Genomic DNA, 19,241 nt, shown 5'->3' with positions numbered 1-19,241 from the left:
TTGGTCTTTTATAGCGCCAACTCACCAACAGGTCTCTAGGCGCTTAGAAACAAACCGTCAACAACGATTCATAAGGAATGGAATAGTCCGGGCCAGTAATAGGATCTATTTAGCTGGGTCGAAAGCCTCCCTAAACAGAAAAGTTTTTAACAACTTCCTAAAACGCAGGAGATTCGTTTCTTTCCGAAGTGATTCTGGTAGATTGTTCCAGATCTGCGGAACCAGAACCGAGAAAGACCTGCCTCCTTTGGTTTTTAGCTTATAGCGGGGGCAGACCAGAGCTGAGATTCAGCGGACCGCAAAACTCGCTTGGGGGTATATAACTCCAGGCGTTCTTTGATATACGCAGGAGCTTGCCCATAGATGGCCTTGTGGGCTGTACACAAGCTCTTAAACTCTACCCTCTGTTCAATGGGGAGCCAATGTAACTTGAGAAGTAGAGCAGTAGCATGTGATCTTCTGGGTAACTTGAAGATCAGACGCGCCGCGCCCGTTTGGCCATGAGATAAGCAACTTGGGTGGCTGGGAGACTGGGCGCACACAACCGTAATATGTTACAAGTTAACACAAATGTTCAATCTTCTTAGGGTACTGTCCAATATTATCTGGTGCTCCGGAGTCGGAAGAGCCACCTAGTTTTCCTTAACTGGAAAAACCAAGCATCGATGAAGGGGTTCTCAGGGCACACATAAGTCAAAAGTTGAGGTCACGGTTTCAACCGTTTTTTATTTACTTCTGTGTGCCTGGAGAACCCCTTCAGTTATTTGACCATGAGTCTGATTTACAGAATAATGCATCCATTTCTTTAAAGTGCATAAATGTTTTACAGTTGCCCCTACACAAAATGGAATGAACATACCACAATATAATGTAACATTTTACGCAGATATGCAAAGAAGCCATGTATTTTTTGTTAAATTAGTGATGTAAGATAATTATCCCAAGAGTGGTGAAATGAAGGAGACTAGAGTTACAGTTTACATGTCCTGAAATGTGACCTATTTCTAATTGTCATTGACAACAAGTGTAATAAAGGCTTAAGACAAAAGAAGGCTTTTCGTAATAATAAGTGTAGTGTAAAGGAGAAGTAAGATCAGAAACTGCTGTTTCAGAAGCACAATGCTTCTGGCATATGCAATCAATTGTTTGCAGAATGCTTTCGAGAACAAAAATAAGTTAATTATTTAGTGGACATTTTGTGCAGAATACATCAGGAACCATTTGAAAACAAATCAAAACAATGTGTTTTCAGATAGTAATTTTTAGGGAAATGGCAGGCTGTGTATTCTGTACAAAGAATCACACATTATGTGATACTTGTTGTGTATATTACAAAGTGGAGATGACATTCTTCTTGGTTTTCTTTTTAGTTGCCGTAACTTCCTGTCCGATCATTTGTACGCAATTTATCTTGAATATTTGACTTATGTCCCTCATTGAGAACCACGTATTCATGAATCTGGAAAAACATCCATACTGGTTTTACTTCAAAAGTAATTATAAGAATTGGTATAAGCTATGAGTGTTTCTATTTACATTTGATTATCATTTGCTTTCAAAACAACATTAGTAACATGATACCTTTTATATCATAGGTTGATCACATTATGTAACAATAATTAAATACTAAGAAAAGTGCTATAGAAGCTCACCACACCATCCAATAATATCTTTACCCATTTCTATGAATTGTTAATAACCTTCGAAATTCGGCCTGGTAATAAATATGTGACTGTTTTGTGATTGTGACGCTGATGTGGATTTGTCTGGCAAAACCTGCAATAAACATAGAATACATAAAAATTCTGACTACTGGATAAGACAGATCCGCACTGAATTGGATAGACTTCTGTCAGCTGTTCTCCAAAATAAGCGCAGGAGCTTGGAAAGAGAGGTAAGTATTGATCTAGCCCTCAACCACGTTGTTAAAAAGAAGTATTATCATACTTCTGGGAGGCTGCTTGGAATAGAGAATTGTGGGAGATTTACTATACATAGGATAATGTATAAACGTCCACCTTTAATTTCCTTATTAATGTTGAGTTGTGACATCTCTAGTAACCTTTATAAAGACCTGACATAGCTGCTCAACTGCAATAAGTTATTACAGTTGAGCTCTGACATCACAATGCCGGCTGCCAGAGCCATCAGCCAAGGTGAAAGACATGTCACAGAACATCATTATAGCTGCAGTTGAAACAATGAAACAGAAACTGGCCTTTCCTTTCCAGATACGTTTTTCTAAAAGAAAAAGTGATTAGTAGAAAGCAGATATTTAAGCCAGCGTGGTCATTTTTTCACTATTATTGATCCAGAAAGATGGAATCTCTCAATGGTTCTACATAAACAGAGCAACAGCATCTTTTTAAACCTGATTTACAGTGAACACATTCTAATATCGTATTGCAAAATTTCTGAACTGCTTTTTGGTGTGTTTACTTGTGCAGTATGGATTCTGCTTTTATTCTTCATTTATATAATGCAAATGAAAGAGCAAGACACTAAGGACTTAAGTGGTTTGTAGGAAGGACGAAAGTATGAGCATGTATTATATGGAATAAAATACGCTCTGCTGTACATTGAAAGGATATGGTAAGTTACCTCAGAATTCCTTGAATTTATTAAAGAATTCCATGACTTTTTTTAAAGGAATTCCACTTTTTGCTTCATCCCTCTAGAGCAGAGGTCTTCAATCTGTGGGGCGCAACCCCTAGGGGGGCCCAGAGTCCTGGGAAGGGGGTCGCCCATTATCAGGCCTAATTCTGCCTGGAATACAAAACGTTCACTTCCTTTTGGACAAAGTCAAACACATTCCTTAAAACGTTTCAGCTGAAGTTAATTGAGTGTCATGTGCTGTAAAAGGAAGAGGCCTGGCAGACAGGTTAAACAACCCTTCAAATCAGCCTTCATGCCAGGGTGCCTGCTTGCCTGAATGACATTTAATGTGTGCTAGGAGTTAATCTGCAAATGTAAAGGATGCTTGGGGGTGGTTCTGGCTTTAACCCCTTGTACGCTTGCGCCGGTCAGGAGCCGTCACGCGTCATGGTGGGCGTGTGCGGAGGACGGCCCCCGGCGGTCCGAATCCCGCCCACTAACAAAAACTCCCGCACAGCACGGAAATTTCACGCGCCTGGAAGGGGGTTAATCACTTCAAGCATTGTGATGGCAAAGATGTGTTTTTTTGTGTGGTGGTTCACAACTGGGCTGTGAAGTGTGCGCTTTTAATGATAACGGTATTTACAAAGTGCTTAGTACCCCTGAGGAGGTGTTGAAGGGACAGATATGCAAAAAAATGCATTACTTATGGTCTGATATTACACAAATCTACATTTTGGAAGCTCCACTACATCCTAAAACTCTTTGCACATTTTGTAGCAGTCTAACTTATAATGTGTGTAACGCAAGTATAAAATAATGACTTACACATTCACACTCTTTTCTGTCAAAGGCTGTGACCTCAGAGCAAAAAAAATACAAATGTCACTATTTTCCACTGCACCAACCAAATTTAATTCTGTGGCTGTCTGTGCAGTGCATTAAATAATAGAGGTTTTATAATGTACTATATAGTAACAACTTTTTCAATGTACTTTTCATTTTAGCTACCCATTATTTTATATGTAGCTACCTGATGGTGAAAGACCTAAAAAACCAACAAAATATTTGGGGCTGATTTATGAAACTTGCGCCGCTGGAGCGTCAGTTTTTTTGAAGCGATGTCAACACAAGCATCTCAATCATATCTATGAGGCGAGGCAAAGTCACCCTGCGTGGCCTCATAGTTATGGAGTAAGACAAAACAGCCAAGTCACTGCGTTTCCCTTATTCTAGTAGGCGTTCCATAGGCGTTGCAGTGGGTGTTCCCACACAACGCCCATGGATTTTGACGCTGCCCCAGATTTACAAAACCATGTAAACCTGGGGCAGTGCCAAAACCTTACGCCTCCCCACACCAGGCGTAACTAGGAGAAATGTTTTAATTTCTCCTCATTTTTTCCTCTTTCCATGTGTGCTGCATTCTGCAGCACACATGGAAGGATGAAAACCCGTCTCAAAAACCATCCTGCCAATGTTGGCGCCAGGCAGCAATTTGTGCACCAACATAGGGGGAAATTGACAAGAATGCACCGTATTTCATAAATAAGATGCATTCCTCCCCTTTCACGTTGGCGTAGGGCAGCGCAGCAATAAGGCTTACGGTGCTGCCCTACGTCGATGCCTCATAGAGGCCCTGTTTTTAGCCGCACCTTTGACCACGCCACCAACCACTGAACTTTGGTTTGCTAAACACTGTTTAAGTTATTTTCCCAATGTATAAATGATTTGCTGTGGGAATTGGGGGCGTTTATGTCTGTCGATAGTTGTCAATGATGAGGAGTACCAAGTTCTAGAAATTTTTGTCAGGAAGGGGCCCCTTACACCTAAAAGTTTTTGACAGGGCGGTCTCGGCATCAAAAAGTTTGAAGACATCTCTCTAGAAGATCATGCAACTGCTTGGCGAGTTTGAACATCCTTATAATTTAAGGCAGCGGGTACTTTAATCCATATATTCACCTAAGACCTGACATGGTAGACATTAACTAAGGGACAGTTGCTGGAAAAGGGAGTACTATCAAATAACTGCTGGCAAACATAGTCAGTTTACAAATGTGACCTGCAAGTGCCCTTGAGCATTAACACTAGCTCTGAGATAATTCAAGTTCAAATGTTACATGTGTCCAGGTAACAGACTATGAAAATTCCTTTTCCTACATCGCAAATAATTTAAGCACAGAGGAGGGCTTTAAAAAGTGTCATTTAAGTAGAAAGCTCGATAACATAGTTGATCATTGATATGTATTTAAAGACAAGCAAAATAAGAGCTAGTCTTTGAATTAGGATACATAGACAAATAATTTGTTGAAACAATAACACATCGATTAACAGCTATTGATAAGTTTGCACGGATTAAAAGTATGAAAGGGAATTTATGATGAGATTTTGTGAGCAATTCACTGATGACATCATAGAAAGAATCATTCTTAAATTATTTAACATGGAACTAATTTTTTAGATAACTTATCTGTGTAGAACATGGTTTACAATATTTCTTTTGAATACATGTACAACACTACAGATCAAGCGTGTTTCTCTGCAGTGTCATTCAGTATGACAGCAGCACAGAGTGTGTATGCCGAGTAGGTGGATTTCAGAATATTGGGGAGATATCAAATAAATAATAAATTATGATACAGCTAGTTTATTAAAAGTTAAACCGAATATGTAAATCTGTAACTACATAGCTAGCTTTCTTTCAAACAAGTGCGTTAAACATTTATTAATAAACAATTGTAGCAGTTCAAAAATGAATATGCTATTGAACACTTACCTTTCAGTCCATGTTTAAGGCAATGCTCCATCACCACAAAGAACTGTTGGAGTGGAGGATAATCAGAATCCAATATTCTTCCCAAGGATAGAGCAGACTGAATTAAGACTTTTATACTGAGTTTCATCATGTTCATCAAGTTAGCTCTCTCTTCCATTATGGCAGTTTGAATGGCTGTGGAAAATTACGAAAATAATATTTATATAATAATAATATTTAGAAAAAGACTGTTCCTGAAGTAAGTGTTATCACGCGCTGTATTTATCATTATGCATTGGGGAGAACTGACTGATGGGATGTGTGGAAGTTTACTACCACCCTATTTTTATCTTGGCTTCACTTAAAAACTATAATAAGAAAGCAACAGTGTTGTTCTTTTGACCTAATACCTCTATTCTTATAATGAAGCATGATGTTACTTTATTGGAACCTTATGCTCAAGGATCAGTGCAACCTTACTTAATGGAAGCATTGTCGATTAGATTAAAATTAGATTTCTTAAGACTCAGATTTGGATTATTTGATCTAGATTAGATAAGGTAAACATGGAAATAAACTTGAGCTAAACTATGAGCTGTCAGTTTTGTCTTATAAGTAGGAATAAGTGGCTCACATATTCTGCTGCTACTAACCTAAATGAATTAATCATATTTTTATTTCCATCTTTTAGACCCTTAAGTAATAGATCTTGCTCTCTGGCAATAACGAAATCTGCCCTGTGGCTTTGTAAATATTTTTTATGCAACTAAATTAGCAAAAATAGGCTTTACAAATGTAAAAATTCTACACAATCACAAACTGGTCAGCACTAGAATTCCTCTTAATGCAATATTGCCTTGTGCATGTCCGAATCAGATAAATGCTAAGAACCGTTTCGTATTTCTGTAATACTCAGAACTAGCTCTACTTTTTATGTAATATTGTGTAGAGCAGTATCTTAATTATGATACATTTTTTGAATTAACATATATCATTGTAATGGTTTTTATTAACTAAACAATATAGATACAATATAATCCAACCAGCAAAGTGACACCGGTGCTACAAATTACAAAAATACCACTGTCTAAGACAGCTAGCTTAGAGAACTTTAAAATGCACGTTTGGCTGGCCATCCCAAGACGGCCGGCCAAATAGACATGAGCGTTTTAAAGCGCAAAGCTTCCTGCTGCCACTCGTCCTGTCACTCAGTTCAGGATGGGTCAGTTGGTGAAAAATAAAATGGTAATAAATAAAGTTTATTACCGTTTTATTTTTCAGCACTGGCCTGAGAAACGACTTTCCTCCGCTCAAACGGAGGAGACGCCACTAACTAAAATGTAAGGAGAGTGCTTTACATGAACCTACCACAACGAGTTGATAGTGCATAACCAAGGAGGGTGCAACAGCAAGGCACCCCAACCACAAAAGAAGACACCTGTGACAGTGGCTTCATAAACATTAGCTAACTTCTACTATGAAGACTAGGAGCAGACATTCTGGAACAACAAAGATATGAGACTTCACCAAAGAGGAAGCACCCATTGTAACACATTAGTAATATCCTTTAAGGATGCTCTACTATTCTAGCAAAAAGCAGAGAGTCCTTCTGAAAGTCAAGTGGGATGACATTCACAAGCAAATCTAAGCAATTGTGTTAACTATGCTCCACAATCTATACTGTTCTCATTATTCCTTACAGCAATGTGATATTGTGAGCTATCATAGGATTGCATCCATGGATGGAGGTCACCCACTGTGCGACTGCTACTTTGGCTGCCAGAGGAATAGAAACAAGCATTTGCAATGCAATGGGTCTCGCATTAGAAAAGTTTGAGCTATTGGTATTGTAAATGACACATTTTTTATTTATGTGTTGGTTTTGAAAATAGCGAAATTAATAGCTTTGTCATTTACAATGCCAATAGTTATAACTTTCGCAAATGAGACACCTATAGCATTTGTAATGCAATATGTGTTGTATTTACGTGACTTAGATGTATTGATATTACAAATAACAATGGCTTTTAAAAAAAATTAAATAATTAATACTTAAACAAAAGTTATTGTAATTTATAATGGCAATAGCTTAAACTTTTGAAAATAACTTTTGTGAAGATTATGTTCAGTGTATTTTATTGTGACCCAAATCCAAGAACAGAAGTGAAATATTAACATCTTTTGTGACATTTGTAATAAAGCTTGAAACGTTGAGAGAACATATTTGAACCAGTTGTTGTTGAATGGTTGCACAGATTGATGCTGTGATGGCGACGAGTGATGCTGTGGCGTTCAGTGATGCTGTGGAAGTGCATAGTGATGTTGTTATGCCCCTGAGTGATGCTGTGGTGGTGCTGAGTGATGCTGTGGTGATGCGATAGATAGAGTGAGGGCCATAGATAGATAGAGTGAGGGAGATAGATAGATAGATAGATAGATAGATAGATAGATAGATAGATAGATAGATAGATAGACAGACAGACAGACAGACAGACAGACAGACAGACAGACAGACAGATAGATAGAGATAGATAGATAGATAGATAGATAGAGATAGATAGAGTGAGGGCGATAGATAGATAGATAAATAGAGTGAGGGCGATAGATAGATAGATAGACAGACAGACAGACAGACAGAGTGAGGGTGATAGAGTGAGGGCGATAGAGTGAGGGCGATAGATAGATAGATAGACAGAGAGATGGTTGTGTGTGTGGTTGTGGGTGTGTGTGGTTGTGGTTGTGGTTGCGTGTGTGGTTGTGTGTGTTATGCTTTGTTTTGCTATGCTATGTTTTGTTGTATTTGGTATGCTATGATATGTTTTGCTATGCTATGATATGTTTTGTTTTGCTATGATATGTTTTGTTTTGCTATGCTATGTTTTGTGTTTTGTTAAGCTATGCTATGTTTTGTTATGTTATGCTAAGTTTTGTTATGCTTTGCTATGTTTTGTTTTGCTATCCTATGCTTTTTGTTATGCTCTGCTATGTTTTGGTTTTCTATCCTATGCTTTGTTTTGTTATGCTATGTTTTGTTATGCTATGTTTTGTTATGCTATGCTTTGTTATGCTATGCTTTGTTGTGTTTTGTTATGCTATGTTTTGCTATGCTATGTTTTGTTATGCTATGTCTTGCTATGCTATGCTTTGTTATGCTATGTTTTGTTATGCTATGTTTTGTTATGCTATGTTTTGTTATGCTATGTTTTGTTGTGTTTTGCTATGCTATGTTTTGCTATGCTATATGTTTTGTTATAGTATGCTTTGCTATGCTTTGTTTTGTTATGCTATGTTTTGTTATGTCATGCTTTGTTTTGTTATGTTATGCTATGTTTTGTTATGATCTGCTATGTTTTGTTATACTATGCTATGTTTTGTTATACTATGCTATGTTTTGTTATGCTATATTTTGTAACCTTATGCTATGTTTTGTTGTGTTTTGTTATGCTATGCTGTGTTTTGCTATCCTATGCTTTGTTTGCTATGCTATGATTTGCTATCCTATGCTTTGCTTTGTTATGCTATGCTGTGTTTTGTTATGCTATGCTGTGTTTGGTTATGCTATGCTATGCTTTGTTTTGCTATGCTATGTGTTGTTATGCTATGCTATGCTTTCTTATGCTATGTTTTGTTATACTATGCTATGTTTTGTTGTGTTTGGTATGCTATGCTATGTTTTGTTATGTTTTGCTATGTTTTGTTATGCTATGCTATGTTTTGTTATGCTATGCTTTGCTATGCTATGTTTTATTTTGCTATGTTTTGTTGTGCTTTGTTATGCTAGGCTATGTTTTGTTGTGTTTGGTATGCTTTGCTATGTTTTGCTATGTTATATGTCTTGTTTTGTTATGCTATGCTTTGCTATGTTTTGTTATGCTATGTTTTGTTGTGTTTTGTTTTGTTATGCTATGCTATGCTATGCTTTGTTGTTTTTGCTATGTTTTGTTGTACTCTGTGTTGTGTTTTGTTATGCTGCTTTGTTTTGTTATGCTATGTTTACTTTTGTTATCCTATGCTTTGTTTTGTTATGCTATGCTATGTTTTATTGTGTTTTGTTATGCTATGCTATGTTTTGTTATGCTATGATGGGTTTTCTTGTATTTTGCTATGCTATGTTTTGTTATGCTATGCTGTTTTGTTGTGTTTTATTATGCTATGCTTTGTTGTGCTATGCTATGTTCTGTTATGCTATGTTTTGTTATGCTATGCTTTGCTATGCTATCCTATGTTATGATATGCTATGTTTTGTTATGCTTTGCTATGTTTTTTATGCTCTGCTGTGCTATGCAATGCTATGTTTTGTTTTGCTATGCTGTTTTGTTGTGTTTTATTATGCTATGCTTTATTTTGCTATGCTATGTTTTGTTATGCTATGCTTTGTTATGCTATGTTTAGTTATGCTATGCTCTTCTGTTGTGTTTTGTTATACTATGCTATGTTTTGCTATGCTATATGTTTTGTTTTGTTATACTTTGCTTTGCTATGTTATTCTTGGTTATGCTATGCTATGTTTTGTTGTGTTGTGTTTTGTTATGCTATGTTTTGTAGTGTTGTGTTGTGTTTTGTTATGCTATGCTATGTATTTTGTTATGCTATGTTTTGTTATGCTGAGCTTTGTTATGCTATGCTTTGTTTTGCTATGCTATGTTTTGCTATGCTATGTTTCGTTGTATTTTGTTATGCTATGCTGTGTTTTTTTAAGCTATGATATGTTTTGTAGTGTTATGCTATGCTTTGCTTTGTTATGCTACGTTTTGTTTTGTTATGCTATGTTTTGTTGTGTTTTGTTATGCTATGCTTTGTTATGCTATGCTATGTTATACTATGCTATGTTATACTATGCTATGTTTTGTTGTGCTATGCTACTCTGTTTTGTTGCGATATGCTATTCTTTGTTATGCTATGCTATGTTTTGTTATGTTTTGCTATGTTTTGTTATGTTTTGTTATGCTATGCTATGTTTTGTTATGCTATGCTTTGTTATGCTATGCTTTGTTGTGTTATGCTGATTTGTTGTCTTTTGTTATGCTATGTTTTGCTATGCTATATGTTTTGTTTTGTTATACTATGCTTTGCTATGCTTTGTTTTGTTATGCTATATTTTGTTGTGTTTGGTTATGCTATGCTATGTTTTGTTGTGATTTGCTATGTTTTGTTATGCTATGTTTTGTTATGCCATGCTTTGTTTTGTTATGTTATGCTATGTTTTGCTACGTTATGCTATATTTTGTTCTGCTATGTTGTGTTTTGTTATGCTATGCTATGTTTTGTTATACTATGCTATGTTTTGTTATGTTTTTTTTAATTTTTATTGTTCAGTTCATAGCATACACAAAAACACAACCAAATAAATGACATTCAAAGCAAATGATATTCAGGGCAAAGAAATAGATATATCGTTGTGACAATTTTTTTTTACAGCAAAATCTCTAAATGTTGGATCATGGGTTGCCATACTTTCAGCCCTAATTGTTTCTTCTTCAAAGATTTAATACAATACAAATTAAATTTGAGATAGAACACATTATACAATTTAGCTCGCCACATTTCATACGCTGGTGCCTCTGGTTTCAACCACTTCGAGGCAATACATAATCTAGCCACCGCCATTGCCATAAAAATAAAGTAACGATAAGGGTAACAGTTCTGTGTACTTTCTCCATCTTTACCCACCCCAAAAAGCAGCAATTCCCGATTCTAGAGCATTGCACCTTAGTTGTTTCTAGAAGAAATTGCTCAATACATAAAAAAAACTGAGTAAGTGCATTGCAATCAAAAAATATATGAACAATATCAGTTTCCTCCATTTGGCACCTGATGCATTTTCCATCGTAGATATCGCCCCACTTCATCATTTTTGCTGGCGTATGGTATAAGTTAAAAAGAGTTTTATAATGTTGGGTGCGCAAATTTGCGGACAAGATTACTTCGCCCGCCATGTCAATTGAGTCTTGCAATACTAAACCGGAATTGCCCAATTGAGTCTGCCACTTTGTATCTTTAATAGCAATATCATCTCGTTGTTTGGAAAGTAAAATTTCATATAAGCTCCCAATCTTTGCCCCTTTTATCAAAGCTTCAATAAATTCGTTACACAAAATACACTGTGATCTGCAACGTTTGTATAAGAAATCACGTAACTGTAAATATTTAAAGAAATCATTCTTGGTTATTGCATATATTTCCATTAAATCCATAAACGACACCAATGCTCTGTCCTTGAAGATATCCCCTAAACGGTGAACCCCTTTGTCTCTCCATGCTTTCATCTTCATATCCCAGAATATCAACGGAAATATTTCTGTGGAATCAAGGGGTGTATAAAAATGAATCCGTCTTATAGCCAAGATTTTGCAAAGCAATTTCCACCCCTTATAAGCTGCAATCATAGTTTTAAATCTAGTGCGTTTAAAATAACTCGGCTCAAAGAATTTAAACATAGCTTCACACACCTGGTTCCCTAATAACATCTGATAAATGTTAGGCGATTCAAATTGACGTGTCTCCCCCCCTATTACCATATACTTTGAATTTTGTACAAGGCACACTAGATAATATAAAATGAAATTGGGCACCCCCCACCCACCTCGTGTCAATGGTAGCATCATATATTTTGAAGCCCGGCGGGCTTTCTTCCACCCCCAAATAAACCTATGCGCAATTGATTGAATCTGCATTAATTGTATCCGTGACAACTCCAAAGGAACCGTCTGAAAGTAATAAAGCACTTTGGGAAGTATACACATCATTAATACGTTGCAGCGCTCAACCATTGTCAGATGTAAACATTCTACCTTTTCTAACTGTCTTTTAACAGACCCTAATATATCAATCCAATTTACTTCAATTATTTGCTGAATGGACATCCTAATTTTAATCCCCAAGTACTTAGACTCTGGTGCTACTCGTGGCTCACCTGGACACAGCCCTGCCGTGCATACGACTTGGGTTTTGGAAATATTTAATTTGTATCCCGCAACCTGTCCGAACGCTTGCGTCAAGCGTTCAACCTCACTTAATGCTGGCGCGGGATCAGATGTCACAACTACTATGTCATCAGCATAAGCAAGGATGCGTACTTCATACTCGCCCACTGGCATTGATTGTATAGAATTAGTAGACTCCAACCGCTGTAATAATGGCTCTATATAGATAGCAAAGAGAAAGGGAGAACATGGGCATCCCTGCCGTGTTCCCCTGGTAATGTACACATAAGATGATTCATGCCCCATGGTGCATATTTTGGCTCGAGGACGTTTATACATGGTTTGTAATGTCTGTAAAAACTGAGGTCCAAACCCCATCTTGCGCATAGTAGCCCATAAAAAAGCCCATGTAACACGATCAAATGCTTTTTCAGCATCTAAAAAAAATAATACCAATCTTCTTTTGTAATGTGGTTGCATAATCTATTAACAATATAACCCTGTGCAAGTGATTAACCGTGCTTCTACCTGGGAGAAACCCGTGCTGATGTCGAGATACAAGCGACGGGAGAACTTGTACAAGTCGAGTCGCCAATATTTTGGAATATATTTTGGCATCAGCATTAATTAATGATATGGGCATATATGACCCGGGAGATCGGGGGGGGGTTGTCCTTTTTTTTTTAAAGACTACTATATTAGCGTCGTCCCAAGACATCCTAGGATTTCCACCACGAGCGGCTATAAAAGTAGCAAAAAACACAGTTGATGGACAGAATGTAGAACAATGTCATACATTCACCCCAGTACAAGGATCTGGGCCTAAATTCATCGTTTTTTTGCACTCCACACCACCCTGGGTTAGACACTGGCTATATGCAAATCAGCTCTGACCCTGTGCCTCATGGGAACAGTCCAGTCTGAACTACCAAGCCATGTCTTTCCCAGACCGGAATCAAGCATCCAAGGACCGGTTTCTGGCTATCAGCCTTCATCAGCCTGGATAGATTGACTCCAGTGGTGTGGAGAGCCTGGGACTCACGTCTGAGCATACCCAGCCCACTCTGGGTGAAAATTGCAAAAAACACAGTTGATGGACAGAATGTAGAACAATGTCATACATTCACCCCAGTACAAGGATCTGGGCCTAAATCCATCGTTTTTTTGCACTCCACACCACCCTGGGTTAGACACTGGCTATATGCAAATCAGCTCTGACCCTGTGCCTCATGGGAACAGTCCAGTCCGAACTACCAAGCCATGTCTTTCCCAGACCGGAATCAAGCATCCAAGGACCGGTTTCTGGCTATCAGCCTTCATCAGCCTGGATAGCTTGACTCCAGTGGTGTGGAGAGCCTGGGACCCACGTCTGAGCATACCCAGCCCACTCGGAGTGAAAATTGCAAAAAACACAGTTGATGGACAGAATGTAGAACAATGTCATGCATTCACCCCAGTACAAGGATCTGGGCCTAAATCCATCGGTTTTTTTGCACTCCACACCACCCTGGGTTAGACACTGGCTATATGCAAATCAGCTCTGACCCTGTGCCTCATGGGAACAGTCCAGTCCGAACTACCAAGCCATGTCTTTTCCAGACCGGAATCAAGCATCCAAGGACCGGTTTCTGGCTATCAGCCTTCATCAGCCTGGATAGCTTGACTCCAGTGGTGTGGAGAGCCTGGGACTCACGTCTGAGCATACCCAGCCCACTCGGGTGAAAATTGCAAAAAACACAGTTGATGGACAGAATGTAGAACAATGTCATACATTCACCCCAGTACAAGGATCTGGGCCTAAATCCATCGTTTTTTTGCACTCCACACCACCCTGGGTTAGACACTGGCTATATGCAAATCAGCTCTAACCCTGTGCCTCATGGGAACAGTCCAGTCCGAACTACCAAGCCATGTCTTTCCCAGACCGGAATCAAGCATCCAAGGACCGGTTTCTGGCTATCAGCCTTCATCAGCCTGAATAGCTTGACTCCAGTGGTGTGGAGAGCCTGGGACTCACGTCTGAGCATACCCAGCCCACTCGGGGTGAAAATTGCAAAAAACACAGTTGATGGACAGAATGTAGAACAATGTCATACATTCACCCCAGTACAAGGAACCCCAGTAGGTTTCCTTTTCAATACATTATTAAGACCACAAACATTAAAGGAGCAAATTTGTAAATTCCTAGCCATCATCAAAACTTGGAAATTGCTGGTCATTGGAGACTAACCGAGAGGCAAAATCTACTCCACAATGCTTAAAACAAATGCTATGAACGGACATTTTATCATTTTCCACCCTTACACATATCCCCCCTCTCCCCCTAACCCCCCAGTGCCCCCAAACCCACCGACACACCACCACACCAAACCCCCCATCCCCCCAAGGTGAGCCCCCCCTTAACTAAGGCAAGAGGGCTGACCGCCCTTATGATGTTCGGTGAGTGGCTCTCTAGATACTCGCCCACTGAATCCACAAGAGAAAAACAAATACTAAACCAACAAATAAACAAATTAAAAAAAGAAAGTCAATTTTAAATCAAGAATGTCCAGATTAGTATACTAATCCATCAAGCCAAAGTACACAGGTATTCTTTCGCAGCAGCCTCAGAAGTGAAAAAACGGATCTGGCCCTTGTAGACAGTTTTTAAAGTTGCTGGTTGTAGTAAGAACACTTGTAGGCCCTTTGTTTGAAAAGGAACAATTAGTTGCCGTAACTTCCATCGCTTCTCAACGGTGGAATGACAAAAGTCGGGCCGGACAAAAAACTGTATTCCTTTACCAGTTATCTTCCTGTCAGGTCTAGCCATATCAGACAGTACCTGCCTTGCCAAAAAATTGTTAAATGAAATCAGAATGGCCCGCGGTTGCTGAGGTCCTGCTTGCCCACTTCTTGCCGGTCGCTGCCGAAAAGGAAATCCATGGGTCCACAGAATCTCGCGAGCCCAGTTCCATTCTGTCACTTCAGGAAATGCTTCCTCAAATAGCTCTACAACAAATTTACGTACACCCCAAGTAGGCGAAGATTATTATGACGAAGATGGTTTTCCAGTTCAGCAATCTTGTCATGTACATCGTCTTTGTGTGCCTTTATTTCAGCAACATCAGCCTTTTGAGATACCATCTGGTCTTCTAGCGATGATATCCGCGCCTCTGCTTCCACCATTCTGTCAGTAAAGTCATTGCATGTTTTGGCCAAGCGTCAAACAGTATTTTGTAACTTTCTACATGCAGTATGTGTTTTCAAATGTTATGCTATGCTATATTTTGTTGCGTTAAGCTGATTCGTTGTCTTTTGTTATGCTATGTTTTGCTATGCTATATGTTTTGTTTTGTTATACTATGCTTTATTTTGTTGTGCTATGTTTTATTGGGTTTTGTTATGCTATGCTATTTGCATCTAGACGATCTTTCGAACGCCACATGCACTAACCTGCTAGATGATCTAACAGCATTAAACGTGAGATTACTGAACTCCAGACCCACGCACAAAGCAGGACACCTGCTCGACCCAATCTTTTCTAATATTAATGACCTGAGATGGCTCAAAACAACTCCTGTCTGCTGGTCAGATCATTATTTAATCCAGTTCAGTCTAAAACTACCAGCCCCCACCCAGCTGCAGCCCGTCTGTCCAGTTACTTCTATGAAAAACTGGAAGACACTTAACATCGGCCAACTAAATTACACTTTAGCCATAAATCCCCCAACTCAAGGCCATGATAAGGAAAGCATTGCCAATGCGACTCATTCATGGCTCAGCGATGCCGCAGACGCATGTCTTCCCCCCCATCACATCAAGGGAACTCATCACCGTCCCCAGCCCCTTGGTTTAATGATCACTTAAAATTAGTGAAATCTAAGTGCAAAGCATTTGAAAGACAGTGGCGGAAAGATTACGCACCTGGAAAAAAAGAGATATACCTAAAAGCAAGAAATAAACATCATACGGCCTGTACAAAGGCCCGAGCCCTTCACGTTGCAAACACCATAAACACAGCAACAAACAGGGCAAGAACGCTCTTCAATACGGTGAAGAAATTAGCGGGTGCACAAACTACTGCTATCGCCCGTCCGCTTAACAAAGTACAATGCCAAGATCTCGCCATTTTCTTTACAGAAAAAAAAAAAATCGATAAAATAATCAGCGACATAAAAAAGGACACCCGTGTAATAGCCCCACAAGACGACACGGAGTCCACACCCTGTGCCATAAACTTCCTAGACCACTGGCCCCTGATTACTATCGAGACTCTGAGGTCTACCCTCAAAACCATCAAGTGTGGCTCCCCCCCGCGACCCTATTCCCATTAGTGTCTTGACACAATTGGAGGTTCCCTCCTTGAATATCATCGCGGACACTTTAAATTCCTCCCTCAGACTCTCTACAGTTCCTACACTCTAGAAGCACGCTATGGTCAGTCCACTTTGAAGAAAACCACAGCTGATCCCGAGATACTAGCCAACTACCGACCCATATCACTTTTACCAGCTTTCTCGAAACTTCTGGAAAGACATATTCACTCCACTTTGACCCACTTCACTGAAGAAAATTCCCTCCTTCATCCATCACAGTCTGGCTTCAGGGCAGGTTTCTCTACTGAGACTGCTCTGCTAGGAGTAACCGAGAACATCCGGAAACTCCTGGATGAGGGTCAAACGGTCGCACATCTTTTCACTGTCCGAATCCAACCCCTCAGTTCCTTCCTCTCTTAAGCAAGGTCTCCACGATATCTTCAGCTGGATGTCTAGCAACCAACTGAAATTAAATGGGGAAAAAACGGAGGTCCTCCTCCTAGGGAAAAACCAAGACTTATGGAACTCCGCACATTGGCCCTCTGGCTTGGGAAAACTCCCCCAACCAGCCACTTATGTACGTAATCTGGGGGTACTTGTCGATAATGCTCTATCCATGAGACAACAGGCCAACAAGGTCGTCGGCCTTTGTTTCACCATCATGAAATGGCTAAGAAAAATCCTGTGGATGTTGCCCTCCGCTACCCAAAAGACCGTAGTCAATGCCCTCATAACCTCTCGGCTTGACTACGGCAACATCCTGTACCTTGGTTCTAATCAGGCCGTAATTAGGCGACTACAACTGGTACAAAATTCAGCCGCCAGATTACTATGCAAAATCCCTAAAACCACTAGCGTATCAAAATACCTGAGGGACCTGCATTGGCTCAGGGTTGAGAACCGGATCAGGTTCAAAGCCCTGAGCTACATGTTCAGGATAAAGCCGGCACTGCACCAAAATATCTTCAAGTATTAGCCCGCCCTCACTTTCCCTTACTTTCCGGTACGAAACCTGCGTTCACAATAAGCAGCTAATTTGTGTACCTAGGTTTAAGCTAGCAAGAATGGGAGGGAGGTCCTTTTCACACCTAGGACCCACTCTCTGGAATGCACTCCCTCCCCACATCCGCAAGGAGGAGAACTTCGCCAGGTTCAGGAGAAGCATCAAGACCTGGTTGTTTGAGAAATAAATTCTGCTTGCCCCGTTTCATCATACTTATCTTGTACTGTGTCTCGGCGCCGGGAAACCCTTTTTGGGTAGCTGCGCGCCTTATAAGTGTAAAAAATAAAATAATAAAATAAATATGCTATGTTTTGTTATGCCATGCTTTGTTTTGTTATGTTGTGCTATGTTTTGCTACGTTATGCTATGTTTTGTTACGTTATGCTATATTTTGTTCTGCTGTGTTGTGTTTTGTTAGGCTATGCTATGTTTTGTTATACTATGTTTTGTTTTGTTTTACTATGCTTTGTTTTCTTATGCTATGTGTTGTTGTGTTTTGTTATGCTATGCTATCCTATGTTTTGTTGTGTTTTGCTATGTTTTGTTATGCTGTTTTGTTATGCTATGCTATGCTATTTTGTTGTGTTTTATTATGCTATGCTTTCTTTTGCTATGCTATGTTTTGTTATGCCATGCTTTGTTATGTTATGCTATGTTTTGTTACGTTATGTTCTGCTGTGTTATGTTGTGTTATGCTATGTTTTGTTATGTTATGCTATGTTTTGTTGTGTTTTGTTATGCTATGCTATGCTTTGTTTGCTATCCTATGCTTTGTTTTGTTTGCTATGCTATTGATTTGCTATCCAATGCTTTGCTTTGTTATGCTATGCTGTGTTTTGTTATGCTATGCTGTGTTTGGTTATGCTATGTTATGTTTTGCTGCGTTTTGCTATGCAATGCTATGCTTTGTTTTGCTATGCTATGTTGTGTTATGCTATGCTATGCTTTCTTAAGCTATGTTTTGTTATGCTATGCTATGCTATGTTTTGTTGTGTTTGGTATGCTATGCTATGTTTTGCTATGCTATATGTTTTGTTTTGTTATGCTATGCTTTGCTATGCTATGTTTTGTTATGCTATGTTTTGTTGTGTTTGGTATGCTATGTTTTGCTATGCTATATGTTTTGTTTTGTTATGCTATGTTTTGTTGTGTTTTGTTATGCTAGGCTATGTTTTGTTGTGTTTGGTATGCTATTTTATGTTTTGCTATGCTATGATATGTCTTGTTTTGTTATGCTATGCTTTGCTATGCTATGTTTTGTTATGCTATGTTGTTTTTTGCTATGTTTTGTTATGCTATGTGTTGTGTTTTGTTATGCTTTGTTTTGTTATGCTATGTTTTCATTTGCTATCCTATGCTTTGTTTTGTTATGCTATGCTATGTTTTATTGTATTTTGTTATGCTATGCTTTGTTATGCTATGCTATGTTTTGTTATGCTATATGTTTTCTTGTGTTTTGCTATGCTATGTTTTGTTATGCTATGTTTTGTTATGCTATGCTTTGTTATGGTATGTTTTGTTATGGTATGTTTTGTTATGGTATGTTTTGTTATGGCATGTTTTGTTATGGCATGTTTTGTTATGGTATGTTTTGTTATGGTATGTTTTGTTATGGTATGTTTTGTTATGGTATGTTTTGTTATGCTATGCTTTGTTATGCAATGTTTTGTTAT

General features: G+C 38.8%; 1 protein-coding gene across 3 annotated transcripts in view; it reads right to left on the bottom strand.

Annotated features, from left to right (window-relative positions):
* RUFY1 (RUN and FYVE domain containing 1) overlaps positions 1–19,241 on the bottom strand; it is a 594,809-nt gene that overhangs the window by 541,146 nt on the left and 34,422 nt on the right. For all 3 annotated transcript variants that reach the window (XM_078653337.1, XM_078653336.1, XM_078653338.1), the window contains exon 2: positions 5,369–5,542. In XM_078653337.1, the coding sequence (XP_078509463.1) occupies positions 5,369–5,525 (157 nt within the window). In that variant the 5' untranslated portion in view covers positions 5,526–5,542. The remainder of the gene's footprint in view (positions 1–5,368; positions 5,543–19,241) is intronic.

This window comes from Lissotriton helveticus, chromosome 7 (assembly GCF_964261635.1).
Source record: "Lissotriton helveticus chromosome 7, aLisHel1.1, whole genome shotgun sequence".
In the NCBI taxonomy this organism is placed as follows: domain Eukaryota; kingdom Metazoa; phylum Chordata; class Amphibia; order Caudata; family Salamandridae; genus Lissotriton; species Lissotriton helveticus.
The sequence above is the reverse complement of the archived record's forward strand: the minus strand, read 5'-3'. Positions and strand labels throughout refer to the sequence as shown.